The sequence below is a fragment of the Panthera tigris genome, chromosome B3 (genome assembly GCF_018350195.1).
Source record: "Panthera tigris isolate Pti1 chromosome B3, P.tigris_Pti1_mat1.1, whole genome shotgun sequence".
NCBI lineage: Eukaryota > Metazoa > Chordata > Mammalia > Carnivora > Felidae > Panthera > Panthera tigris.
The window spans coordinates 32,184,252-32,212,158 of record NC_056665.1 but is presented as its reverse complement, the minus strand read 5'-3'; the positions used below and the strand labels follow the sequence as shown (position 1 = coordinate 32,212,158).

At 49.1% G+C, this 27,907-nt stretch overlaps 1 protein-coding gene and 1 long non-coding RNA gene across 3 annotated transcripts in view; one reads left to right on the top strand and one right to left on the bottom strand.

Annotated features, from left to right (window-relative positions):
• Positions 1-10,592: 10,592 nt before the first annotated feature.
• The window catches only part of LOC122239427, a 17,890-nt gene continuing 575 nt past the window's right edge, over positions 10,593-27,907 (bottom strand). Inside the window, exons 2-4 of one of the 2 annotated variants that reach the window (XR_006218510.1) lie at positions 25,800-25,940; positions 13,753-13,835; positions 10,593-10,703 (exon numbers count right to left, since the gene is read on the bottom strand). This is a non-coding gene — a long non-coding RNA (uncharacterized LOC122239427). The remainder of the gene's footprint in view (positions 10,704-13,752; positions 13,836-25,799; positions 25,941-27,907) is intronic. The other variant, XR_006218511.1, reaches the window with a different exon arrangement.
• The window catches only part of TBC1D21 (TBC1 domain family member 21), a 15,238-nt gene continuing 13,538 nt past the window's right edge, over positions 26,208-27,907 (top strand). The window contains exons 1-2 of the mRNA XM_042988420.1: positions 26,208-26,261; positions 27,093-27,224. Coding sequence (XP_042844354.1) covers positions 27,222-27,224 — 3 coding nt within the window. The 5' untranslated portion in view covers positions 26,208-26,261; positions 27,093-27,221. The remainder of the gene's footprint in view (positions 26,262-27,092; positions 27,225-27,907) is intronic.

Genomic DNA, 27,907 nt, shown 5'->3' with positions numbered 1-27,907 from the left:
TTGCTGGCTTTGAAAATGGAGGCAAGGCCATGAGCCAAAGATAAGAGGCGGCCTCCAGAAATTGGAGAAGGCAAGGAAACAGATACTCCCCTAAGGCCTCCAGAAGGGACTACAGCACTGTCAACACTTTAATTTTAGTCCTGTGAGACTTCTGATCTCCAGAAATGTAAGAAAATAAATTTGTGTTGTTTTAAGCCACCAAACTCACTGCAATTTGGTATGGCAGCCATAGGAAACTAATGTCCTTGGAAAGTGTTGCTGATGTGACACTGATCTCGTCCCCTGAGCCTGGAGCCCCTTGAGAGAGGGATCTTTGCCTCTTCCACCTCCCACTGCACTGGGCTGGGGACCGGGTCCCCAGGGAGCGTGGAGAAAGAGAAGCGCTCACCATAAAGCCATGTGGATTTGGCTGTATGTCTTTTCCTGCTTTTCAAGACCAAAGAGACCAGATTTGTGTCAACGTTTGGGACACCCTCTAACCCCTAACTCCTATAACTAAGCCCTGACTCTGTCAAGAGATTGAATTTCATTTTAGGACTAGCCTGAGCCTTCACCCCGTACACATTTTAGGAAAAATGTTGACCCCTAGGGGCAAGAACAGAGTGGTTGACACAAACTAACCCTGTTCTTGTCCAGCTTGTCATGTCTTATCAAGGCCCTTGGGGACTTTGAGAGTCTTTGGGGCAAGATGCTACTGTTAGAATGTGCTCCAGTACACAGGCAGGGCCTGAGTTGTGGTGCTGGGGAAGGGGGGCGGAGAATGTGAGGATGGGATCCAGGCTCCCTCTGGAGACCTGACTTTAGAAGTGGATGTGGGGGCAGCTGGTAGACCTGGCCTCTGGCGATAGAAGCACTGAGCTTGACTAGGGGCACTGGATGTCTGGAGGACTCTGTTGAGTGAGGGGCTATGGAATGGAAAGAGCAAATGTCTGCCAGAGGGGTAGACTGAGATGGAATCCTCGCTGGCTCTCATAGGCCCCATCCCCAAGGAACCCATTGCTTCACTGACACTCCTCTGTGGGAGCTGGTGTCCATGCTCCAAGCCCCTTAAGACCTGCCTTGCTGCCTCTCCTTGCTCCCTCATGCACACTCCTGTCTGCCCACCCTAACGTGAGCTTCCTGAGAACAAAGCCCTGTATCTTCCTGAAAACAGACACCCGTGTCCAAGCTGGAAGAGCTGGAGGCAGAGAAGAGGGCTGAGGAAGCCACTGCAGCTGGTGTTCACTGGCAGACTGTGGAGAGTTGGCAAGGGCAGGAACAGAAATTAGGAGCCCCGGGATTTACATTCAGTCTTGCCAACTGTCTCGCTGCGTGACCTTAGGCAAGTCACTTTACTATCACCTGAAGTTTCCTCATCTTTAAAATGGAACCATTGGGTGCCTGGATGGCTCAGTTGGTTAAGCCTCTGACTCTTGATTTCAGCTCAGGTTTTGATCTCAGAGTTGTGAGTTCAAGCCCCACGTTGGGCTCTGTGCTGGGTGTGAAGCCTACTTAAAAACATTTTTTAATATGGGACTATTAATCCATACGTGTTCAACCACAGGGGAGGATTTATGGGAAGGGCCTTAAAAGTGTAAAGCATTCTTTTCAGCTTTGAAATTAGGAGTGAGCGGGGGGGTGGAGCCTGTACAACTAGTTGAATTTCCCATCCCTGCTGGGCCAGGATGGGGGGGGATTATGTCAAACCAAGGGCATGTGGATTAAATCCAATAGCCTATACTTAAGTGGACTCCTGGGGCTAGAAAGGGGGTGGGAAGTTGGAACTTAGGGGAGAGGGAGCATAAGGGATGTACTGCCCATCCACCCGATCAAATAGCTCTGGAGGCAAGAACTGCAGAACAGCTTCTCAGAGGTCTGTATTTGGAGTCAGTAGGCCAGTCATTGTTCAGACAAGGAAGAACTTAGCTTGTCAATAATTTACACCTTAGTATGAACTCTGTGGCCGATTTACTCTTTCCCAAGGTTTTACCTATCAGCCTGAACTCTTCAAAATGCAAGATTTTATCCTAGGCATCAGCATGAAAACAATTGGCCATGGAACCTTCAGTTATGAAGCTACCACCTCACTGCTCTTTTGGCTTGACTCAGGCAAGCCTGGTTTCCAGAAGTGCTGGAATGGCCTGTTTTGCCCTTCCCAGCAGGACAAGCAGTGAATGATCATACCAGGGAAGTAGTAAGTCTCCTGTACCCTGGGGAGGGGGGCGGCGGTTCAAGCCTTGGACCCGTCCCTACCTGGAGAGGAATCAGCCTTTTGAAGCTGTATTAATGACAGTCAGGGTTTCTCACATCCCTGACAGATTTGGATTCTAGGATTCTGCGTGAGGGATAGGCACACAGGGGCTATAAATCCCTATTGCCTTTTCTTCAAAGGTGGGTGTCCCACAGCCCTCCCTGGACCCCCTGACATCTTCATGTGAGGTTACTTTGTAGGAGAACAGTGGGGCTCCAGGCCCAGCCCTTAGAGTCCACTCTTTGACACCCTGAAAAAGGGTCCCTGAGTGGCCCCCGCCCAGGCTGCTGGTTTGCACAGTCTTCCCTCGGCCCTGCCTGGCCACAGGCCTGAGGATGAGTTCAGGGGCAGAGGGATCCCCATGCCTCCTACCATGCTCAAACTCTGCAAATTGAAAAGGACACATTTTCTTTCCTTTGGAACCAGAAGGGACTGGCAGATTTTCCACTGTCCTGGCATTGTTTGGATGGCAATTCATGCCAGAAAAGCCTGGGCTGGAATGAAGAGGAAAGTAGGGAGGAACTAACATTTACAGAGTTCCATCCTGTGCTCAGAACTGAGAGGGCACTTTGCAAGCATTTGTTTATTCTTTCAACCATTAATTTGTTTATTGATTATTTCAACAAACACGAAGTGAATATCCCAGGCCTGGTCCTACCTTTGAGGAAGCTGCAGAATAGCAAATGCTATGAAAGTTATTTCATTACCTCTCACAAAAGCTCTGTGATGAAGGTATTATTCTTCCCATTTTACAGATGAGTAAACTGAAGATCAGAGAGGTTAAGCAACGGGCAAAGCTGGGAAACAGAACTATGTTTGCAATTCTGTTACTTATCTCTTGCTACTTATCTCTTGCTCATGTCTGCTCCCATGTGTAAAATGGGGGTGCAGCTCCCTGTTTACAGGGTTGCAAAGATGTTAAGTGTTATTATCATGTGGATATTCACTAAGTGGTAGCCATGGTGCATGGCTCCCAATCTTCAAGTCCAATGTTCTCCCACTTCCTCACATGATTGTTGGAGACAGACTGCCACAGAGCTGGACTTAATAGGAGCTCCGGAATGAAAGAGGCAATTCAGGGCTTGAAAAAGTCTGGGTCCTGAGGGAAACAGATATTTATCAGTCCGTCACCAAGTAATAGTTGAGCACTGGTTGTGTATCCTTAGGATCCAAGAAGGAAGTAGAAGACCCAGAAGATAAAACCCCACCCTCAGAGAACTCTCAGTATCATTGGGGAGGCAAAAGAAATACATGAAACCACATAGGACAGACACCTGGCTATGTGTTCACGTTGTAAGTGCTGTAGAAACCAAGAAGTGGGCATGGGTGTTCATGAAGCTTCCTGGGGAAGAAAAAACTTGAGTTGGGCCCCCAAAGGATATACATGGGGTAAAGAAGAGACAGCTGATAAGAGGTTTTTAAGCAGGACCAGCCACTAGGTACAATGTTTTTTGTTTGTTTGTTTGTTTGTTTGTTTTTTAGTTAAAAATTTTTTGAAATAACTATAGGTTCCAAGAAATTGCAAAATTAGTACAAAAATGTCCCAAGTGATATGAAAAATGCCCCCAGTGATATGAAGGAATGCGGGGATAACTTTAGCAATTTCAAAACTAGGAACTTGACATTAGCACATGTATTGTGGTAATTAACTAGACTACAGACTTTACTCAACTTTAATCAGTTTTGCATACACTCATTTTTGTATGCGTATATGTATGGCTCTATATGTTTATCACATGTATAAATCAGTATTACCACCACTACAATCAAGACACAGACTGGTTCATTATCAAAAATGAGCTCCCTTGAAGGCCCACCTTTAAACTGCTCATATTATGCTCTGCTCATAAACATGAATCAAGTGGTAGCCCTTGGGCTCTGTTTATGACTGGAAAGGTGGGTTTATCCTGTCCTGCTCTGCCCAGTGAAGCTAAGGTAGGGCCTGAGTGTCCAGGGGCAGATATCCTGGCACTGGCTGAAGCCTCCGTGCATAAACCCTACATGACAAGGCTCGTCTTGCCATTTTCTTGCAGAAGGAGAAACTGAAATTCTGCAGACTTAGTCCTCCCAAGGTGAGGCATGGAAAAGCACTCTGGGGTTCAGAACCATGGACAGATCCAGGGTGCCTGAGATGACAGAGTATTTACAAAGGCAAGAATAGAGACTGGGTACTTCTCTGGGTCACCTCTTAATCTGGAGATAAACCAACCTTGGGTGAGTAATGACTCCCTTCCCCCATGGCCACAGAGCAGGGTAGTGAGAGGACATTTCAGAAGTGCAGATCCTTGTTTTGCCTGACTCCTCTCCATTATTCAAGGCTTATCCTAAGTCTCTTCTGTTCTGAGGATCTCCCTTTGACTTTCCCACCTTGCTGGCTTCCTTCTCTGAATTAATTTACCCTAAGAGCTGGCAGAACCATCCAAGACAGCCTGGGAGCACACCATGTGCTACTCTCTGCCTGCTCCCACATATGAAGCTGCACCCCCAGCCAGAATGTGAATACCTTGAGACAGGTCCAACTTGTCCTTTACTTGTCCTTCCATTCTCTCCCTCTTTTCCTGCCACCCAGTGTAGCTCCACTCAGGGCTAGGCATGCAGGGTCTTTCTGGAGGACATGTTAGCCAAGGGGTGACTCTGTCCTCAGCTTTGATTTCCTGGGCACCTTTTCTGTCTGGCATTGTTGGCACAGGAGGCAGAGGCAAACTTCAAGGTGTTTTCCAGAACTCTTCAGCCCAGCTTCATTCCCTTTCTCTCAAGGGGACCCTTGCCCCTAGGGAATCCTCATTCCTGGTCTATATTATGTCTTATGTTTCTGTCTATCATGGAGTTGGCCTTCCCCAGCCATGTGTCTTACTGTTGTCACAGAGAAACTTTGTCAGGAATGCTGTGCTGAACACCCAGATGGCCCCTACAGGTTATTCTCCCAGCTGCTGGGAGGTGGCTGTTTGACAGCTTTCATCTGTCCACTCTCTATGGGAATTGTCTGTACTGAAGCAAGCATCCTTGTCCAAGGTCAGACCCACTTCCCAGGGCAGTCAACACCCAATGGCCAATGATAGAGAGTGAAGGTCCAGCTTCCTCACCCCAACTCATGACAGCTCTGAAGGATCATCCCAGCTTCCAGGACCCTTCAGAATCAGCTAAGTCTTGGTCTTTGCTGAGACTGTACTGGCAGGTCACTGTCTTCCACTGCCCAATCCTGTCCCTTTCCTCCCCCACAAGCATCAGCCCTGAGACTGCTCCCCAGTAAATTTTCTGCAAACTAATCATCTCAGAGTCTGCTTTCAGGTGAACCCAACCTATGATAGCTCTAAAGTCTTGGCCCCTTGGGTTAGGCATCCTGATGACATCTGCCCACCATCTGACTACATGGAAGAAGGCCAACCAAGAGTAGAGCTGCCTTGCATATCAATTTCCCTCAAGTCTCCTAAGAGACTATTCACTCTACTTTCTATGACAGTTCTCCTAGTTCTCATCTAGAAGCAAGGCTTTCCTGAGGTCTTTGGGTCACCCGGCATAGTAAAATGGGCTTTGAAGGCAGGCAGATCAGGGTTTGGGCCCCAGCTCTTCCACTAACCAGCTAAGTGACCTTGGGCAAATTATCTAATCTCTTTCCATATCCAGAAGCGGAAATGATAATAAAAACATCCCAGGCCTCTTGTGAGGATTAAATGCCACAACATAAGGGAAATTATTTAGCACAGTGCCTGGCATGTAAATATTAATTCCCTTCCCTTCTTTTTTTGGGTCTGGGGGCACTTTCCAACTAATTGCCAATTAATATTTTTAAATTAACCCAGCACTGAGCGTCACGAGCACAGATGTGGTATTAATCTGTAGAAGAAGTTTCAAGTTTCCCATGTAATGGAGCAGGGACATGAGGTGGTGGTCATGCCACTCAGTTATCCTATATGCTAGTCTTGATTTCATGCTGCTGGAAAATTCTTGACATCTAACAAAAATTCCTCATGGCATGGGGAATAGCAGGTGTGTTCATTTTATCCTAAGGGGAAATGGAGCCCGGCCAGACCTCCTTGTATAACTGGCCGGAGCAGAGGCTATGCTCCCTTAGGACACAGGACCAGCCCTTCTTCTGAAGCAATAGGGGAATGGGTTGGAGAGGAGGTGGTACCTTAAATTATGGCTGCTTGGGTCACACAACTGGGTGCTGGCATCTGGAAGAGAGGACGTGGGCAGACAAATCAGCCTGTTAAGAGAGTTATGTGAAAGTGTAACTTGGCCCTAAGATAACAGCACTAAGTATCCAACGGTCCAACCATCATCTCTTCCCCAAATGCAAGGATCATCCACTCCCCTCCACCCTCTCCTTGCTCCTTAGTCCAGTCCCTCTCCCTGCTCCCCAGCGGAGCAGGTGATACCCTGACCTCCCCAGAGCTGTCACCTCCCCTCAGAGCAGCATCTCTGGTCTGGGCCCGTGTACAGGATGGGAGTTAGAGGGGGTGTGGGGAGCCCAGGGCAGGAAGCCACACACTCGATACACATTCCAGCTCCAGCTGGGCCTTTTCTGACAACCTTGGCCCAGCACACACCATCCTGTGACATCCGTGCTGGGCTCAGAGAATGCTGAATTCAGCCCCAATTAAGGGGCCATCTCAGGGCAGGCTGCCGGCACCAGCAGCTGCTATTTTGGGACTTGGTGAAGACACTATCTTCTCTCTCCTTCTCTGTCTCTGCTCAGTTTTGTTTTTCTCCTCTCTCTCCCTTCTCCATTTCCATTATCTCTAGGGTTTTATCCCTGAGTATGCATGTCTTTTCATCTCTTGGCTTCTCTCTCTATCACCCGTGTCTCTGTGACTGTATCTCACTCTAGATCTCTCTTATCAAATCAATTTGATCAACACTCATTGCCACTGGGCCAGGCTCTGGCTGTGCTCTGGGAAAGAAGCGATGTGCAGGCCCCTGCCATTAGCAGTCCCAGGTGTGCTTTGCCTTTTTCTGGTTCTCCTCTCCCTGTATCTTGACCAGCCTTGCCCCCCAACTCCCAGCAATTCCAGGGCTTGCTTCTACAGATGAAGGCGAGGATTCACACTCCAGCCACCCCCTGGTCCACATGCAGTTTCTATGTCCCCAGGTTCCCAGGCCTGCCTTCCCTGAGGCTCCCAATTCCAGCAGCAAAAGAGCTGACATTTCCTGGATGGGTCTGTAGTAGCAGGGGCTCCAAGATGTCCAAGAGGCCCTCAACCATGCTGTTCCACCATCCCGGGCCCACGGAGACCTGGGCCAGGTCCTGCAGTGTAGGACTGTTGGGTCTATCATGAGATTCAGTATTCATAAATCAAAGTCTCTTCTCCAGAGCAGAGGCTTCCCTGGAGGGCCCACAGCCAGCATCATGCTGGGACTATGAGGATACCTTACTCACTATCCTCTCAGCTGTCCAAACCTTACACCTGCTGGGCCTTGCTCACTTTCCTAATCACCAGTCCACACCACTGTCTCTTGCCCCAGCTCCCGGAGTCCTGGTTGCCTGTCTTGTGCCCTCAGCACCGAGCTCTCCCACCCTGGCACCTGCTGACCAGATTTAACCTGACCCATGTTCTTTGCTACAGGGTGTGGAATAAGAATGTTTAGTAGGACCCACTTGTGAACTCTCTGAGGTCCTTCCCCCCTGAGCATTTTCCCTATTGGGGCTTCCCTGAGTACTAGGAATAGGGGTACATGGTAACTTCTTAAGAACATATTGAATTTTTAATTTTTGAAAAATTAGCACCTACTGGGGCGCCTGGGTGGCTCAGTCAGTTGAGTGTCCGACTTCGGCTCAGGTCATGATCACACAGTCCGTGAGTTCGAACCCCGCGTCGGGCTCTGTGCTGACAGCTCGGAGCCTGGAGCCTGCTTTGCATTCTGTGTCTCCCTCTCTCTCTGCTCCTCCCCTGCTCACACCCTATCTCTCTCTCAAAAATAAATAAAGATTAAAAAAAAAGAAGAAGAAAAAAATTAGCACCTACTATGTGCTAGTCACTATTAAACATTTTCAGATGCATTACCTTATTCAATTCATAGACCAGCCTTTGTGGCCCCATTTTAGAGTTGAAGCCCAAAGAGGTTTCCCAAAGTCAAATTACAGGAATCCAGGTCTCCTGATTACACAGCCAGGCATTGCTCTGAAACTCAGCTCCTGCCTGTAAATAAAAGAAGGAAAGAAAAGACTTAAGGAGTCTTTTCCCACCAAGGAGTTCTTAATTTCAGATCCAGGGGCCTCTCTGCCTTCAGTAGCTGCTCTAAGAGGCAGACCCAACTCTTCAGGAAAGAGAGGCTTGGTGGCTGGCATACTGAGCCAGACTCAAGGCTGACGAGGACCCGAGCGCTTGGCAGAGGGGAGAAGCCCTTGCTCTGGGACAGGGTGGGCATAGCTGGTGACAAGTTCTGACAAGGAGCCCAGGGTCAAGAGGACACCTTAGGGGAGGGGGTCAGGAATGTCAGTCAGCCAGAGGCTCAGAGGAGAGGGTGACAAAGTTTCCCAGATGGGACCGAGACCTCTGTCTTTGAAGCTTCCCAGGGGAGGGACAGGTGACTTGGGGCTTCCCTGGTGATCAGTCGGTCCCCCAGGCCTGTGATGTGAGTGGGGTGTCTGAAGCAGGCTTTGGATCTGGGGAGAGAGGTCAGGTCTAGGAAGGCACTTTGATGCCTCCTTTCCTTGGTGGCTTGTTCAGATCGCTCTGCTCTCTGTCAGCAGCACTGTTGTGTCAGGATGTGCCAGATGAAGAAGCAGGCGGGGGCGCACAGGCTGTGCCAGGCTGCTGGGGAGGGAAGAGCAGTGTCACTCTGGAACTGGGGGCCTCAGGCAAGTGCCGTGCGGAGTCAGGGCCCCGAAGCCTGTGTGCGGCCCAGGCCCAGCCCAGGAATGCATAACCCTGACCTCTGGGAACACTGGCTCCCAAGCTGTCCTGGCCCATGTCTTGCTGCCTTCTAACCAGCAGATGGTCTCCCAGTGCCAGCACTACTCACCCTCAGGCTTCAGGCGATGCCCCTGCCCTAAGCTCCAGCCCCTGAACCCTGGGACCAGGTCATCTTTGCCTTGGGGGTCCCATTTCACGGTCACTACATCCCACGGATTCTAAATCACTTCTCTTGGTTCCACTCCCTCTGCCTGATTCAGACCTTCCTCATCTCCCCCCACCTTGTCGCACACTGTCTTCTGACCTCTGGTCTGCCCTGTGCACTCCTGCTTTCTAACTCGGCTTCCCTGCATCCCTCATTCCAACGTGTGGGGACAAGTCTCTGTCGACCTCTCCAGGCTTGTCCCCGTTCTCTCCAACGTACACGCTCAGCCCCAGCCATTCCTTAAATGTGTGCATCAGTTCTCACCATTAGGCCTTTGCCATGCTATTCCCTCCACAGGGGACGGATTCCCCCATCCCTTCCAAGATGCACTGGTCTGTTCGTACTCCTCTGCTCAGTTTCTAGACTCCACTCAAGCTTCACTTTCTTTGGAAAGCCTCTCCTGGCTGCCAGGCTGGGCCCAGGGCTGCCCTGGTCTCTCTTTGTGTCCTGTGCTCTTGTGTCTTGGTCTTTGCCATGTTGGGTTGTCACTGCTGGCGGGAGTGTCTTCCACAGAAAACTGGGTCTCCTGGAGGCCCTGGGACCTGCCTGATTCACTTCTGTGCTCCGCGGCCCAGCACAGCGGAGATGATAAAGAAACAGGCAGCCGCCGTTCCCTTCCCACCATCTGGTTTGAGCAGCAACACACACAAACGCACCCACACATGCATGCACACCTACAACTTCTACTCCTGCATTCACACGACCACACAGTCCCATATACACACACAGACGCACACCAACAGACGCTCACACAATACATCCCGTTCTCCACACACACGCACACACGTGCAACCACCTGACCCTTCACAGTTGAGCTAGTCTGAGGGTCAGGCCATCAAGGAGGGTTCCCCTGAGAAGGCAGGATCTGACCCAGGTCCTGGAGGCTTGTGCTGCACCTCTGCAGGGCGGTGGGTGCAGATGACTGTGCTAAGGCTGGGCAGAAATGACTGCAGCGGGGTGCCTGGGTGGCTCAGTCGGTGAAGCGGCCGACTTCGGCTCAGGTCACGATCTCGCGGTCCGTGAGTTCGAGCCCCGCGTCGGGCTCTGGGCTGATGGCTCAGAGCCTGGAGCCTGCTTCGGATTCTGTGTCTCCCTCTCTCTCTGCCCCTCCCCCGTTCATGCTCTGTCTCTCTCTGTCTCAAAAATAAAATAAAATAAAATAAAAAATAAAATAAAAAAAAAGAAATGACTGCAGCGGTCACATCCATGGGTCGGTGCTCTTTACCTTGCAACTTTGTATTGCCCTTTCCCACCCGCCCCGCCCCTCAACGCTGGGCCCACCCACGTGACTTGCCTTGGCCAATGGGATGTTAGCAGACATGTTTGCGCAGAAGCTTAAAATGGGCTTTCACACTGGAACCGGTCTTCTGGTGCTCCGCCATCCGGGTGAGACCGTGCCCAAGCTAGCCTGCTGGAGGATAAGCGACATCTGGAGCGCCCTCCATCCAGCCAAGGCTAGCCTAGGTAGCCAAGAGCCAGTTCACCTCCAGGGATGTGAGCAAGCCCCACTGAGGCCCGAAGAACCACCTAGCAGAGCCCAGCTGAAATAGCTGACCCACAGAACAGTAAGTTCCATGCTCATTATTTCAAGCCACTGAATTCTGAGGTTTGTTAACAGAAGCATCATGAGAACACAGTGAGCCAGGCCAAAGAGATCAGCCTCTGGAGGGGCAGACTTCCCTACAAGGGCGCCCTCAGCGGACCAGCTGGCAAACAGGGAGTCTCAAGAGAGTCCACCTTCCCTGTGCATCACCCACCACCCTCCATTCTAGCCACCTTGGCTTTTGCCAGGCCCCACACGTGTCCTGTATTTTTGCACAACCTGCTCCCTCCTTCTGTAATGCCTGTTCCCATATTGTCCTCCCCTGGATCCTGTTCACTCTTCAAGGGCAAGTCCGTACCCTGGAAACCTTGGGGGACTCACAGCCTCACGGCCACCGTAAACCTTTTGGAAATGAGGTAAGGTGAAAGTAAGGAAAATCCCATTTGTCTGTCCCTCCTCCCCCATATCCCACTGTGCTCTGCCTGTAGCTTTATTGAGGCACATTCTCCCTATAGTCATCAACCCAGACTGTGATGTCTGCAGAACAGCAAGTAGGTCCTGCCCGGCCACTGAGGGAGCAGGCCCCATAGAACCCTAGATCTCCGATGGCCTCAGCACATGGCTCAGTACCCAGAAAACACCTGGGGAGTGGGCAAGGCATAGAGATTAATAAATTTACTAGCTATCGATTTCGGAACAACCTGGCAAGATGCTTTGTATTAAATAAACAACAAACAAACAAACAAAAAAACACAAAAAAACCTAAGTTGAAATCCAAACATCGATTTTCAGTCCCTGGTCTTGCTTTGGAACATTTGGCAGGGCCCTGTCCCCCTCTGAGCCTCAGTTTCCCCATCTGCATAATAAGGGATGGTGCTAACTCATCACCCTGCCCCCTGTCAATGCTGAGTATCTGAGAAGTTTGCCTATGTGTCCAGCACTCTGGCTCCTGCTCTGGCCTGGTTCCTCCCACCACGCTTCACTGGCTCTGAGTGGCATGTCAGAGCTTCCCGCCTGCTAGCAGCTCTGGCCAAACCTTTGGATGGTCGTGGCTAACAGCCTGGCTTCCTTTGACTGCAACATCCTCCGCTTCCTGAACTTGCCAGTGCGACTGATGAGGCCTTGATGTTAGGAGTCCTCACTCCTAAAAGATCTGTTGGGCAAGGCTGGTCCCTGCCTGTCTGATAGGGGAGGACTGGCCTGTCTTCAAGAAATTCTCTCAACAACTCTCCCTCCTTATCCCCCTCTCCCTCCCTCTCTTTCTCTGTCTCTGTCTCTCTCTGTCCCTTTGGCTCTCTCTATCCCTCTTTCTCTCTCTCTTGTGCACACGCGCACACATCCACTCAAGGTTCCTCTCTCGGCAACTTCTTCTGGGCCAGTTAGAAGGAATGCTGACTGGCCATATTTCCCTGCTAGAGTCAGGGGAGAAGAGAGAGGAGGAAAATGGACCAGTGCAGTTATCCAGAGACAGGAAGACCTTTTCATTCCAGCTTACCAAAAACTAGGATGAGAGATTTTGGAAGCCAGAGAGCCAGCCTGGCGTGTGCTTAGAGAGCAACCTGGGATACGGTGCAGGAAGGGAGGCAAGGGACGTGGAGACCATAGGCTCTAGCCAATGTCACTACTTGCTCCAACCTTTCTTCTAGGCTCTTTTCTGGAGGTGGGGAAGCTCCAGAGATGCTCAGATCATGTGTCTCCTTAGGATACCAGGAAGGAGCATGGGATGGGAGTTCATGGGGTGTCTGAGGCCAGGACTGGGTCTGCAGGGTGGAGGAACACCAGGCCTGCCCTCACATCTGCCCAGCCCCCCAGATCTTCCAGGTACAGGTGATGAGAGTGGACCCGATGCAGTCTCCAGCTTTGCTTGTCCGCTCTGCCTCCTTCCTTGTTTGCCCCTCCCTCTAGCAGAGAAGTCTTTGAAGTAAGCACAGAGAGGCTGGGGGTGGGTGTTCACTCACTGCTCTGTTCCCACCCCACCTCCCACCCCACCTCTGTGAAAGTCAGAGACAGAGATTAAGAGGCTGGAAGTTGGAACTGGAGCTTCTAGTCGGGGTGTTACATTAGGTACTTCTGTGCCTTTGGGAATTCCTCTTTTGAACATCTGGATACCTGTCTATCTCTTCTGCAGGTAAGAAGTAGTCAGGTCTGTTTTGTCAAATAGCTGCAAGGGTGGGGGAGATCTTCTAAATCCATGAGACCCTCTACACATAGGAGATGTTTGCATTACTGAGACCAGAGAGTGGTCCCAACATGCTTTGGGCCTCACTGTGGGGCATGCCCCTCCTTTGCAGCTTCTTTGCTGCCTGGGTTCTGAGGAGCACAGCCAGAACCTGCTCTCTGCCCCTCCCCCCACTCTCCACTTCATGTCCCAGCAGTCTTAGAGGTCCCCTGGACCATCCCAGAACACGGCTGTCAGCAAGGTAGAGGAGGAGGTGTTCTGGCTCCTCCCTTCCGAAGCCCTCCACCTGGGATATTGATAAGTGACAGAACCACTCAGAGAATAGTAAGGGTCCAAGGCAGGACAGAGTATGAGCAGGAGCTGGCTTGGACTCTCTGGGAAGGTAGGGGTGGTGTGAGTTGGAGGAGCTGGGAGGGCTTCCTGGAGGAAGCAGGGGGCTTGATGTGACCTCATAGGATCCAGTTGCTGCTGCAGTAAGCATTAGCATGGCTGACAGAGGTCACGATGCCCAGAGACAAGTGAACCAAATGCCAGGGGATGTTCTCACTGCCCGTCCCAGATCTCGGGAACAGACCTCATGCATAGAAGCCCAGCAGCAAGGGAGCCAATGGTGGCTACACGGGGTTTGAGCAGAGACAGGGTGGCACAGATGCCCCAAGAGTGCCCCTTCTCATCCTGCCGTAGCAATTTCTGCTTTGAAGGAGGCTGATGTACAAGTGACCCAGAACTCAAGCTCACCAGTGGCTGCCTGCTACCAACCTCCAGCTTGGCCAGAATGGAAGCCAATTATCAGCCCTCAGAAGCACAGGGCATCCAACTTCCTGCCAGGGTAAGAAGAGACCAAGAATTATGCTCTGTCATAGATCTCCTAAGTTTGTCAAGGCAAATCACCCCTCAGAACTAAGCCCTCTGCATCCACAGGACCTCTAAGCCACATGAGTCCAGTGGGGGCAGAATGGAGACTGTCATACCCAATCTAAAGATGAGAAAACTGAGTCCCAGGAAGGAGAAGGGTTTGACCTAAGTGTCAAAGCCCAAGACGAGAACATGGGCTTCCTGCTCCTCAGTTGAGTCAATGTAGACAAGCTAATCAGATAATCCAGGTCAGCGTAGACAAATAGCTTGCCTGCAGCCAAAGAATCCACTTTGGAATAAAACTTACATGGTAAAGATGAAAGCTAAGCACCATGTGTGTATACAAGCCTCCCACATGCTGGGCATCATGCTGGACACAGCACAGGAACCCATTTAAGACCTAAATCCACCCTATGAGTTCATGATCCTCAGCTCTGCACCACGGAAGGGTGAAGGAACAGAGCCTTGGAGAGTCTGGGCAGCTTTTCCAAACCAACCAGGAGGACAGGCAGAGCTGGGATCTGAACACAGGACTTCCTGAGGCCAAAGCTCTGCATCTTTTAACCACCCCCTGGTACCTCAGACAACTGTCTGCGTCATCAAGAATGACTCCTGGAGCTTTCTGTGCAGAGCACTTCACATACAGATACACATGTACTTTGCCTACATCATCTTACTTCACCTCCAAAACAAACCTTTGAAGGAGGTTCTTTTTCATTCTCATTTTGCAGATAAGGAAACTGAGTCCCAGAGGAGTAAATTAATTCACCAGTCTGTCTTCAAAGGCTTGTACTGTCTATGCTGCCCACGGATTTCAGGTAGAAAGATGGACATTGTTCCAACAGCGGGAGTTGCCTGAGAGTGACACGGCTGTCTCTGGAGGAGGTGAGCCCCCATCAGTGAAGCTTTCTTGGTGTGCATGTTGCGGGGGCGGGGAGGGGGGGAGGGAGATGGGGAGTATATAAAATACTATCTATAGTTACATTTTTAAAATTAATATTCAATTTAGTAAGGACACACATTTAAAAACGGAGCTTTTCTTAAGGATTAAGTTCCACTTACCAATCTTATTGTTCTATTTATAAATGTAATAAAATAAGAACAAGACCTTCACTTTTTCTTCAATTAAGGTTTGATTAACTCAAGTTGAAACACTAACTCCCTTAAATAGTCAGTGCCATTTACAACTTAATTAAATTTGCTTAAACAATTCCAACTACATTTGGACATTTCATATATTTAACTTTCCTAAGTAACTTAAATGTCTAATTACACAAGCAAAACCTTTGCATCACGTACTTGAAAAACTGTTGTAACTCTAATAAATTAAATTTACAAATATACTTTGAATTTCTCTTAAATATTGCCATATTGTTGACAAAATTAGTCAAATTATCCCTTAAAATTACTTGTCTACAGGCCTCTGGTTACTGCTAAGACAGAGTAACCACACTTTACCCTCTCTCTCCCACTGAGTGCAAACAAAAACCCTGCAATAGATACATACAGCACTGTCAATGGACTCTGAAAAATAAAAGCAGGTAGATTGGGGGAATAAATAAACACTAAAGATTGACCAATATGGCAATGTGGTTCCTGAGTTTCTTCCCTCCCGTACCTCCCAGATTGGACTCTAGAGGGCCTAAATCCCAGATCTGTGCAGTGGGCACAAACAGAAAAAGCTCAAAGAGAACCCTTCTCTTTCCAGCCAGAGGAATGGGGACAGGGACCAGCAGGATAGAGAGTGGGGTGGAGAGAATAATCTCAGTTGCTTCTCTTTTACTCTCCAGGGTGTGCCCCAAGGAAAGCCCCAATCTTGAAGCTATCCTCTGGCAATGTTTGGGGTGCAAAACCTAAAATTCCGAGAACAAATCATTCTTTCTGACTGGAAAAACTGAGAAACAGGGCCCCTGTGGGGAGTGTAGGGAAGTTCTGTTCCCTTTTTTTCTCTTTTATCTTACTGCTTCACCCTGAAGGTGGATGCAGTCAAAGGAAATGTATGACAGTATGGAGAGGCCCAAATCCCAGATTCTAGCCTAGAGACCAGGAGGTGGGAGTCAGGGAGTATGAAGGCACTTATGGAGAGCTGGAGAATCTATGTATGAAGTCCTACACCCACCCTTGAGCTGTGAATGTGTAGAATTGACTCAAAGCAAAAGGCAGGTGAGGACTTGTGGCCTGAAAAAAAAATGAGGCTGATTACATAATATTCAAATGCCCTAAATTACAAACAAAGAACCAGGAAGATCATAATTACTCTCAAAGGAAGAGACAATTAATAAATGCTGGCCTCAAGATGACCAGATGATGGCATTATCACAGACATACTTTAAAGTAGCTATTATAACTATAATCAACGAAGTAAGGAAGAATGATCTTGAAATGAATGGAAAGATGGAAACCGTCAGGAACAAAATAAAAACTACCAAAAAGAACCAAAGGGAAATTTTGTAACTTATTTTATATAATTAAATTTTATAACATAAAAATTCAATAACTGATATAAAAAATTCACTCTATAGGCTCAATAGCAAAATGGAGATAACAGAGAGAAAAGTCAGTGAGCTTGAAAATAGATTCATAGAAATTATTGAATCCGAACAGCAGAGGCTAAAAAAATTGGAAAAATAATGAATATAGTTTGAGGGACTTATGGGACAACATTAGAAAGTCTAACATTCATGTCATTGGAGTTTCAGGTAGAAATGAAAAAAAACTCGGTGTAGAAAAAAAAGAATTGAAGAAACCATGGCTGAAAACCTTCCAAATTTGGTGAAGAGACATAAATTTGTAGATTCAGGACTCTCAGTAAACCCCCCCAAAAGGATAAATTCAAAGAAAACCTGACCCAAATACATCTTTTTTTTTCTTTTTGAGACAGAGAGAGACAGAGCATGAGCAGGGGAGGGGCAGAGAGAGAGAGGGAGACACAGAATCCGGAGCAGGCTCCAAGCTCTGAGCTGTCAGCACAGAGCCCGACATAGGGCTTGAACTCACAGACTGTGAGATCATGACCTGGGCTGAAGTCGGACGCCCAGCCAACTGAGCCACCCAGGTGCCCCTGACCCAAATACATCTTAATCAAACTAATGAAAATCAAGGATAAAGAAAATTTTGTTTTTGAAAACAAGCAGAGGAAAGTCATACATTATATACAAGGGAACAACAATTAAGAAGACTACAGATTTCCTATCAGAATCCATGGAGGCCAGAGGACAGTGGAACAGTATCTCTAAAGTGCTGAAGGGAAAGAAATGTCAACCCAGAATTCTATATCCAGTGAAAATATCTTTTCTTAAGCTCCTTCCCCAAAACAGATATTATCAGAGGAAGGAAAACTAAGGGAATTCATTGACAGCATTTCAGCTCTAAAAGAAATGTTAGAAGAAATTCATTAAGAAGAGAAGTGGGGTTGGGGTGCCTGGGTGGCTCAATCGGTTAAGTGTCTGACTTTGGCTCAGGTCACAATCTCACAGTTTGTGAGTTTGAGCCCCACGTTGGGCTCTATGCTGACAGCTCAGAGCCTGGAGCCTGCTTCGGATTTTGTCTCTGTCTCTCTGCCCCTCCCCTACTCGCTCTCTGTCCCTCTCTCAAATATAAAACATAAGAAAAAAATTAAAAAAAAAGAAAATAAGTGGGGTGCCTGACTGGCTCAATTGGAAAAGTGTGCAAATCTTGGTCTCGGGGTCATGAGTTTGAGCCCCACATTGGGTGTAGAGATTATTTAAATAAATAAAAACTTAGAAAAGAAAAGAAAAAGATAAGTGCTACCAGAAAGAAACTTGGGACTTTGGAATAAAAGAAGAGAAAAAAGAGGCACCTGGGTGGCTCAGGCAGTTAAGTGTCCAACTTCAGCTCAGGTCATGATCTCACGGTTCATCAGTTCAAGCCCCACATCGGGCTCTGTGCTGACAGCTCGGAGCCTGGAGCCTGCTTCAGATTCTGTGTCTCCCTCTCTCTCTGCCCCACCCCCACTTGTGCTCTGTCTCTGTCTCTCAAAAATGAATAAATGTCAAAAATTTTTTTTAATAAAAATAAATTAAAAATAGAAATAAACATGAAAATAGTTGGGTAAATATAATAGACTATTTTCCTGCATACAGAAGCTACAGTGATGGGAGGAGGGGAGCCTACATGGGTGCAGGAGTCATATATACCACATGAAGTGGTAAAATATTAACCCTAAATAGATCACGATGCTGAATTGGGTACATGTATCATAATCCCTAGAACAACCACATAAACAAAAAGATGTAGTCAAAAAGCCAACAGAAAAATAAAAATGGAACACTAAGACAATATTCAAATAATTCAAGAGGAAGCAGAAAAAAGGAAGCCAGGGAATGAAAAATAGAGAGGACAAACCAAAACCAAATAATAAAATGGGACACCTAAATCCAACCTTATCAATAAATATATCACATGTAAATGGTTTGAACATACCAATTAAAAGACAGAGATTGTCAGATTAGATTTTTAAAAAGCAAGACCTACTATATGCTGTCTGTAAGAAACTCACTTTAAATATAATGACATAGGTTAAAAGCAAAAGGATGAAAGAAATATAGCCTGGAACATTAATTTTTTTTTAAAAAGCTGGAATGACTATCTTAATATCAGACAAAGCAGACTCCTGAAGAAGAAAACTTAGAGATAAAGAGGAATATTCCATAATGATAAAAAGATGAATTCATTCGGAAGACGTAACAATCCAAAATGTGTATGCCCCAAACAACAGACCTTCAAAATACACAAAGCAAAAAACCGATACAACTAAAAGGAGAAATGGACAAATCCAGTTTTGCTTAGGGACTCATTGCTCAGTAACTGGTAGAAAATAGAGAGAAAATCAGCAAGGATATAGAAGACCTGAACAACACTCTCAGTCAACTTGAACTAATTGACATTTATAGAACACTCCACCAACAATAGCAGAATGTACCTCCTTTTCAAGTTGCTCGTGGATCATCCACTATAGACCATATTCTGGTTAATAAAAGAAACCTTAACAGATGGTTAAAAATTGAAGTCATACAAACAAAATGTGTTCTCTGACCGTAATGGAATTAAATTCAAAATGAATAACAGAAAGATATCTGGAAAATCTTCCAATTACTGGAAATTAAGCAACACACTTCTAAACAATCCATGAGTCAAAATCTAGGAGGTGGAGAAGCTGGGGTGCTAGCCTGGGAGGTTTGGTCCCGGAGCCCGCACTCTTTTTTTTTTTTTTTTTTTTTAATATATGAAATTTACTGTCAAATTGGTTTCCATACAACACCCAGTGCTCATCCCAAAAGGTGCCCTCCTCAATACCCATCACCCACCCTGCCCTCCCTCCCACCCCCCATCAACCCTCAGTTTGTTCTCAGTTTTTAACAGTCTCTAATGCTTTGGCTCTCTCCCACTCTAACCTCTTTTTTTTTTTTTTTTTTTTCCTTCCCCTCCCCCATGGGTTTCTGTTATGTTTCTCAGGATCCACATAAGAGTGAAACCATATGGTATCTGTCTTTCTCTGTATGGCTTATTTCACTTAGCATCACACTCTCCAGTTCCATCCATGTTGCTACAAAAGGCCATATTTCATTCTTTCTCATTGCCACGTAGTATTCCATTGTGTATATAAACCACAATTTCTTTATCCATTCATCAGTTGATGGACATTTAGGCTCTTTCCATAATTTGGCTATTGTTGAGAGTGCCGCTATAAACATTGGGGTCCAAGTGCCCCTATGCATCAGTACTCCTGTATCCCTTGGATAAATTCCTAGCAGTGCTATTGCTGGGTCATAGGGTAGGTCTATTTTTAATTTTCTGAGGAACCTCCACACTGCTTTCCAGAGCGGCTGCACCAATTTGCATTCCCACCAACAGTGCAAGAGGGTTCCTGTTTCTCCACATCCTCTCCAGCATCTATAGTCTCCTGATTTCTTCATTTTGGCCACTCTGACTGGCGTGAGGTGGTATCTGAGTGTGCTTTTGATTTGTATTTCCCTGATAAGGAGCGACGTTGAACATCTTTTCATGTGCCTGTTGGCCACCGGAGCCCGCACTCTTAACCTCTAGGCCATGTGGCCTCTCAAGGGTTTTTTAGAGCCTTGAATGCCAGGCTAAGGAATTTGGAATTTGCACTGTATTAATAAATAAACATTTAAGGATTTTTATACAGAAGGCAGAACACTATTTGCAGATAAATGGAGTTGGGTAGTGTTGTGGGGGATGGGGGATGCAGAGGATGGGAAAGGGTGGGAAAAATCTGCCTTCTGTCCCACCAGAGAGACAAAGCGAAATTTAAAATTTTGGATTTTTCCAGATGTTTGAAATGAGATATTTTAGAAGCATCCTTCCTTTTTCACAGAGAATATTTTCAGTCTTTCTGGGATCTACACATGCTAGATGAACTGGCAGCTCCAGAGGGAGGAGCCCACTCCTGCCATCAGACAGGGGACTTTCTGAGGACGTAATTCTGTAAGAATGGGGGTTTCCCAACGGTTAACTAGCTCATGGCTCTGCACAAGTTACTTAACCTCTCTATGCCTCGATTTCTCATCTGTGCAATGCGGATAGTATTACTTCCCACGGATCTGACCTTGGGCCGAGCTGTCTGGAGAAAAGGCTGGCGGAGCATTTGGACCCCTGGCTCCTGGTGGCTGCTGTGGGATCCAGGCTGGAAGGTTGGGGGTCTCTCTGGTTTGCAGTGAGGCGTGGAGGAAGGCCTCAGCGTAAGGACTGGGGGCCTTGCCTCCACAGGCCTGGGATGGGGGCAGGGTAGGGCACATAAAACATCCTCTGCAGAGCCTTTGATCAACAGCCATGACAGGGATGGCTTGTATTCTCTTTGAAGCAGCAGAAAGATCAATCCCCCTTCTTATCTCAGCCTCTCTGCGCAGTGGCATCACGTGCCCCTGCAGCGGCTGCTGCTACTCTAGAAGACTGGAACCGAGGAGGCAATGCCCACCCCAGGCCTTTGCCCCCACCCCCGCATCCCCGTCCACCGGGGTGAGGGTGATGAGCAGAACCCACCCCTTTCTGGCCATCGCCTGGCCCAACCACAGAGTGAGGAGAGGACAAAAGTTGCCCATGCCCCAGAAAGTAACAGCTTCCAGGACTCCTTCATTAAACTTTCGCAAGAGACCCTCTCATCTGGGAGTTTCTCCTCTTTTCTTCAAAGCCTGGCTTTAAAACATCACCTTTTACTGAGATCTAAAGATACTATGCCAGGAGGCAAGAGACTAGATTCTAGTAATAGGTCTGTCTTTGCTTTGCTGTGTGACCTTGAGCAAGTTACTGCCCTCTCTGAAGCTTAATTTCTCTATCTGTGAAGTAGAGTTTCTGTAAATGTTTTTTAGGCCTCAATTTAAGATTCTGTGGTCAAGACCAGTCTTGGCCAAGGTCAGGGTCAATGTAGGTTCAGGTTATAAAATTGTCTTTCTCAGATTCCGTCTCAGAAAATTGCCCCCATAACACTGACTGGCTTCATGTTCTTGGCCAGATGTTTTTCTGCAACAATCCCATTCATGGAAAGAAATGCTTTGCCAGCAGAGCAGCATCCCGAGTCTGTGGGATCTGCCCATGAGGGGCAGGAACAATTCCCATGACAGCATTGTCCCCAGCTTGGTCAAAGACTTCAAAGAGAAGCTTGCAGGGCCACTCTGGCCTGAAAGGCTGAAGGAAGGAAGAGTATGGGGCTTGGAGCAGGGTGGAGAGTGGGGTAGGAGTAGGGACAGGACGGGAAGGAGAAACGTCCTGGAACCTTCTGCCTCCAGGTGTCGCGTGATTACGACGACACCAGATTGGTGAGTTTGGGTCAGGGTCAAGGGAGCCTCTTGTGCCCTGAATGCTGGCTTACTCCAGGCAGGTGCAGCCCCTCCCCAGCTGGGTGAGTGAAAGACTTTGAGACACAGAGGAAGTAAGATCTGCCCTTCACATCCTGCCTTGCAGAGAACGTCCCCCACACAGAGGGCAGAGGCCACAGGAGTCCTGCTCCTCCTGTTCCTTTTGAGAATCCCAGTAATAAGCTGCCTGCATCTGGTCTCTGGAACACTCACAGACCTACTCAGCAGGCCAGATGTGGGGATCTCCCAGAGTCTCCTAGAGTCTGGGGGATAGTATAGTTCCAGAAACGGGAAAAAACAGGGAACGAGGTGGGAAAGAAATACTGCCCGCCTCCTTCTGCCAGGTGCTGGCGTGTGTGAGTCTGGATCCAGAACCTTCTCTGCCCCCAGGACTCGAGGGTGTTGGTGCTGATCTTCAGTACCCTTCTTTACTTCCTCAGTCCCCAGCTCAGTGTGTCCCCTTCTGTCACTCCGGGCACCTGGGGCCCTCCTGCTCTGCCCTGTCCCTCATGAACTCTGACCTCCAAGGGAGTCCCCCAGGGCCAGCCTCCCTGCCTTCGTTGGCCCCCTCAGCTTGGGCTTTCTCTGGGTTGGGAACCACTGTGAACACTGCCAATACTGATGCGGGCCCAAGGTGCCATCCCTGGCCCCTTCCCACGCATTCCCCCCCGGGGGCGGGGGCATGTTTGTGTGCGCGCACTTCAGAGGGACAGTCTTGCATAGAAGTGAGGTGCTCTGGATAGGTTTTGTGCTGTGTTTGGGGAAGCACGTAAGTGCACACACGCTATAGTATATGTGTGTTTGTATGCACATCTTGTGGGGCTGTTTGTGTTTCCGTGGGTCTGAATATGTTGAAGAGTGGATATTGAAGCACGTGGTCCTGCATTTTAGGGGTGCTGGTGTACTCCCGGATATGAGGAGTGTTGCGTATAATTTTGGAACTTTCACGTAGGAGAATGAGTGGCCGAGAGTGTGAACCCACAAAGGGTTGACCACGTGGCCATGGACGCTGTCGCTGCCTGTAGAGACATATGTGCCTGAGGGCAGTGTGGGTGGAGTAGCTGTGAGATCTGGAGTATCTTGGTCACCGCTTTGCCTGGAGGAGCCTCCTGCTGGCTCCCGCCCTGCTGCCTTTTCCAAGTTGGAGGGTGAGCTGGGCCCTTGACCAGACAGCCCAGCTGAGGTCAAGGGTCAGCAGCAACCTCAGTGATCACAGCTGTCCCTGTGGTCCTTGCTGGCTTGCCCAGGAGGCAAGCAGAGCTGACTGAGGCTGGGAGTTCTCAGAACAGAGTTTCTTGGGTGTGTGTGTCGAGGGGCAGAGGGGAGGGGGGCGAGGTTCAAGGTTAGCTTGGGTGTGCTCTGGGGCAAATAATAACAATGCGAACCACTGCTTGGACAATGCCAGACGCTGTGCTGGGCACTTTACAGACACTATTCAACCTTCACAGCAGTACTATGGAGCAGATATTGTTACCCCATTTTACAGGTAAGGAAACTGAGCCCTGAAAAGCAAATTACTTGCCCTGGGTCACACCACAAATAAGTTTCAAGCCTGGGATCTGAACCCAGGTCTGGTTGACTCTAAAACTCATGCTTCTCTTTTCCATTCTGATCTATAGATTACCCCCAGAAAGAGGGGAGAATGGGGCTCACTTCCTGCAAAACCCACGTGTAGCAAACAGATGCGTTTGGAACGTTAGAGGCAAGGATTTCATTTCACATGGGAAGCTTTACACCCCTGGATCTAAGATCCATGACTCCCTGGTGGGGAGAGGGGGAAAGGGGAGTGGGCAGAGGAATACCTCGGGAAGCCCTCTGGGGGCTGCAGGAGGGAAACCCGGAGCTTTGAGGCTGTGAGGACAGTTACTGGCCTTTGTCCACACTGGTGTTCCTGGAGCCTAGGGCACGTGAGGGGCACCCGGCTTGCACTGTGGCGTCATGCGCACCCTAGGGATGAGGGCTCTGGGAAGAGACACGGGTGAAGGGGGAGGCGCTGGCATGCACAGCTGCTCTGGCCTGCACTGGGAGACCGCTCAGTCCCTTCCCTCCCTGATTCAAGCAGCAGGGGAAATGCATTATTTTTGCACTAAAAATTCATCTTGGAACGGATGGCCTTCAGAGATGTAATTAGCCACATTATTTCTCTCCATTAGCAGTCCCTGGAGTTTGCTGGAATTTCTTGTCCTTTTTCCTCTCCATCTCACTCTTTCCATCACCTTTAGAAGCTACATTGTAACACTTCCGCACTCCGTCCCCCGACCATCACGGCACATTGTTTTGGGGCTGAATGACTAGTTTAGAATCTGGAAGAAGGAGCCATGGCAAACCGCCTCCTCCTCGCTGGGTTGTGGGATCACAGTCCCCTGAGCCAGCAAGGGGCGCAGAGATGCCCACTTCTGCCAAAGTGACACAGAGACGGCCCGGCTAGTGGCAAAGCTGGGTGGAGCTAGGAGGTGGCTGGCTCCCTCACTTCTAGCTGGGTGATGCCAAGCAAGTAATTTAACCTCTCTGGGCTTCTGTCGCCCTCACAGGACGGTCAGGGCCAGCACTGACATTCATAAAACTCTTTCCCAGAGGTAGAGAGCAAGCGCCCTGTGGTCTAGATGTCTGCGGACAACAGGGGACTTGTGGGGGCCAAATGATCAGTGGACATGACAGCATAAAAGACCCAGCCATGGCTTGGCGAGAGTCAGAGCTAAGTACTTGATGGTGCCCCAGGAGACTGGGCTGGAGGTCAGGAGTCAGGGAGAATGAGGGTGAGGACCTCTAGGGGGCAAGGCTCCTTCAGAGCAGGAGGGAGTGCCCTGGGACTCAGCCTTACTGCCCAGGGCTGAGTTTCCCTCTTTGGCTGACTATGGTGGCTTCTGGCCAGAGTTGCTCCTGTGGGTTATTTCCGGTGTGCATGACAGCTGGACGGGAGGTAATAGAGGTGTCATCTTCAACTGACTGGGGAGCCAGTGAGGGCTCCCCAAGACCTTGAAAACGACCCAACGTGCAGGGGCACCTGGGTGGCTCAGTCGGTTAAGCGTCTGACTTCAGCTCAGGTCATGATCTCTCGGTCTGTGGGTTCGAGCCCCGTGTCGGGCTCCGTGCTGACAGCTCAGAGCCTGGAGCCTGCTTCGGATTCTGTGTCTCCCTCTCTCTCTGTGCCTCCCCTGCTTGCTGTTTCTCTCTCTCAGACATAAATAAACAATAAATTTTTTTTAAAAAAATGACCCAATGTGCAGCAGATAACCCTTAAGCCCTCCAAAAGCTCAGGGGACTTCGGGGTGGCTGGCTATTTCTCTGGGGGATTCCAGTTTACCACAGTGCTCGGAAGACAGCCATCTGCGTCCCCGGCTCCCCGTTCCCCGCTTCCCTCATATTAGTGACACGTGATGTGCAGCTGTCTCCGGCATTGTCAGAAATACCGTGCTCCATGGGGGCGAGGGCAGGAAACCTGCTGTGGGAAATCTAAACTTATCCTGATTCCTCACAACGAGGGGCAAAGAGAAAAATACCGCTTTAGCATAAAAGATCGCTGGCACTTTGGAATGAAATAAAATCAAAATGTGTGTGATTTATTCCAAGAACTAGCGTGTCCCAGACTTTGACAGTCATGGGTAGGTGTCCTTTGAAGGGGCGAACGGGTAGTTGCTGCAGGGACACTGTCACACTGCATGTCATTGAGTTGTGTTGTATGGCACTGACCTAAGGAGCTTAAGGGAACTTAATTTCTAATACTGGCCTCAACCCACTTTTATGGTAATCCTGGTCCTTGGGCTCCCGGAGAAAGGCAGAGAAACAGAAACTGTCTGGCTCCTGGGATCTTTGAACCTTCACACTGATATTACTACAAGCCTCACGGAAGCAGGCAGCACTTCATTCAAGTCTAGTCCACAGAGATTTGTATGGACACGTCCTGGGCATCAGTAACGAAAATGGTGATGCTGAGGTTAACAATAACTGCCATGCACTGGGTGGCCCTGTGCTCCAGGCCCAGGCCAGGCTCTTCATGCACATCGCTTCACCTGCCCTTCAGTTCCGTGAGGTATTATCACACCTCTCCCCTCCCCTGCCCTCCCCGCACTCAGACGGGTAAGAGATGGTGTCTACCTTTGGGGGAGGAGTCCCGCCGCATGGAGGAGAGCAAGAAGCCCAGCAGTGCCTGCCTCCAGGCTCAGCATCTCGACATGTCAACCCACTCATGGCTTGCAGGGGTCAGCATCACCAGGAAAGACACGACTCACACAGGAGCTGGAGGGAACAAGGCTTTGCTCACATAAAGAGATAGATCAGGATCAACTTCAGCAGTGGGCGTTGGTCCGCCGTGGCCAGCGGGTCTCGTCCCACAAGCGGACACAGGGCTCTGATCTACGCGCACCCCTCTCATGCCGCAGACAAAGGACCCCATTCCCTCCCGGATGGGAAGAGATACGGCAGTGGGATTGGCCAGGCGCCATGTGACGCACACACTGAAGCAGAACAGAAGCGCGCACGTTGAATCTGGAACGGAGGCAGGCGTTCCCACAGGAGGCGATAAATCCAGCACAGGCTGTGAGGACTCCCTGTCTCTTGGTAAGGAAGTGTCCCAGGCCCAGAGCCCCCTCCTGAGTGGCCAAGCGGAAGTGGAAAGACTTCATGGCTTTCCCTAGGTGGGACCAAGATCACGTGGTTGGTTGGGCAGCATGGTCAGGAATTGAACCTGGGTTTTTCTGGCACCAAAGCCCATGGGCTTTCTTACTGCACGAGCCCTGCACTTCTGAGGATGAGAGGGTCTTCCCCCCGGCACCTTCCAAGCCTCACCACCACCCTCCTGCCTCACCGCTACAGCCATCAGCCAGTGGACAACCAGATCCTCTGGAGAAAAGATGGGCTGCAAGGTTTGCTCCCTCCCAGGACTACTTTAATGCAAATTCTAGCTCTCTCCGCCCTTGGCCCATACTCCAGTACCAAGAATAATATTTGAAAAGCCTGGGATTCTTGTGCCCTGAAGAACCCCCAAGTACAGAAATGTAAAGCAGAAAAACTGGGCTCCCATCAGGGAGGGGGGGAAATGCATAAGAGAAAAAGTGATACAGGGGAATCTAAAGAATTTGGGGGATTATGTGAATAAATGGACACAGAAAGGAACCGTTCAGCCCTGGGGAAAAAAGATTGACACTTGTAAATCCCTTGTAAGTATCAGCAAAAAGAGTCCAAGGGATCAAAAACCCTTCCTGCTTCAGCTCAGTGTCCTGCAGTTCCATTGGAATATTAAGCCTCCACGTGGTTGTTCTGAGGCTTTTGTAATATGACCAAACTATCCGGGCTAATTTGGGCAAGGGTTATTACCTACAATTTACAGATGGGGAGCCAGAGGTGAAGGGAAGTTCAGTAGATGATCTGTGGCCATCACGTTCGTTTTAGAAACCACGTCGGATTTAGCGCACAGATTTTCCAACCCCCTGCCAGATCCCGAGCTTGTGGGAAAACGGCAGTCGCTTCTCAGTTGTCGACATCATTAATGTGGAGCAGCAGAGGCATAGATGATCCCAAATGGTGAGTAATGCTCACGCCATGCCTCCTGCTCTGGACGTTTGCTTTGGAAGCTTCTTGCAGGCGTCAGAATGGAGGCACCCGGCCGTGGGAGGCTGCCTCACCCTCATTCCACCCCTTGCCTGCTCAAAGCCGCCCACCCCCTCCTCCATGAAGACCTGGGGGCAGCAGATTAAGAGGAAGAGGCTATAATGCTTTGCTGGGCTGGCATGGCGTGGTGGAGGGAGGCAGAGAATAAGGTGTTTGATTTCAAAGGACCCCCGCGGTGCCACAAGCTAGCAGAACAGTAACCGTAAATGAGACAGCGAATTGTGTCCACTCGAAGACTCCTGCGTGGCTGCCGATTCATTATGCTAATAAGGATGTGAGAGCCAGAGGTTGACTGTGTTCTGATTTCGCGGCTGGGGGACCCATGGCTCAGGAGGGGGGGAGGGACATCCAAATTTAAGGTCAGAGTCCGAATTCCATCTCCCAGCCCCCGATTCCAATTTAGTTGGTCTAATTACTGCTACCTCCTAATGACTATGGATGCTTTAGGGCCAGATGCCTTTAATGGCCTGGACCTGGGTAGGCATGCAAGCCATGCTTAAGGTCGAGAAATAGTGATGTTGAGCCAACCCCTCAGATTCATTCAAATACGGAGAACCTGCCAAGTGCCAGGCAGCAGAGATTGGCCCCGGGAGGAA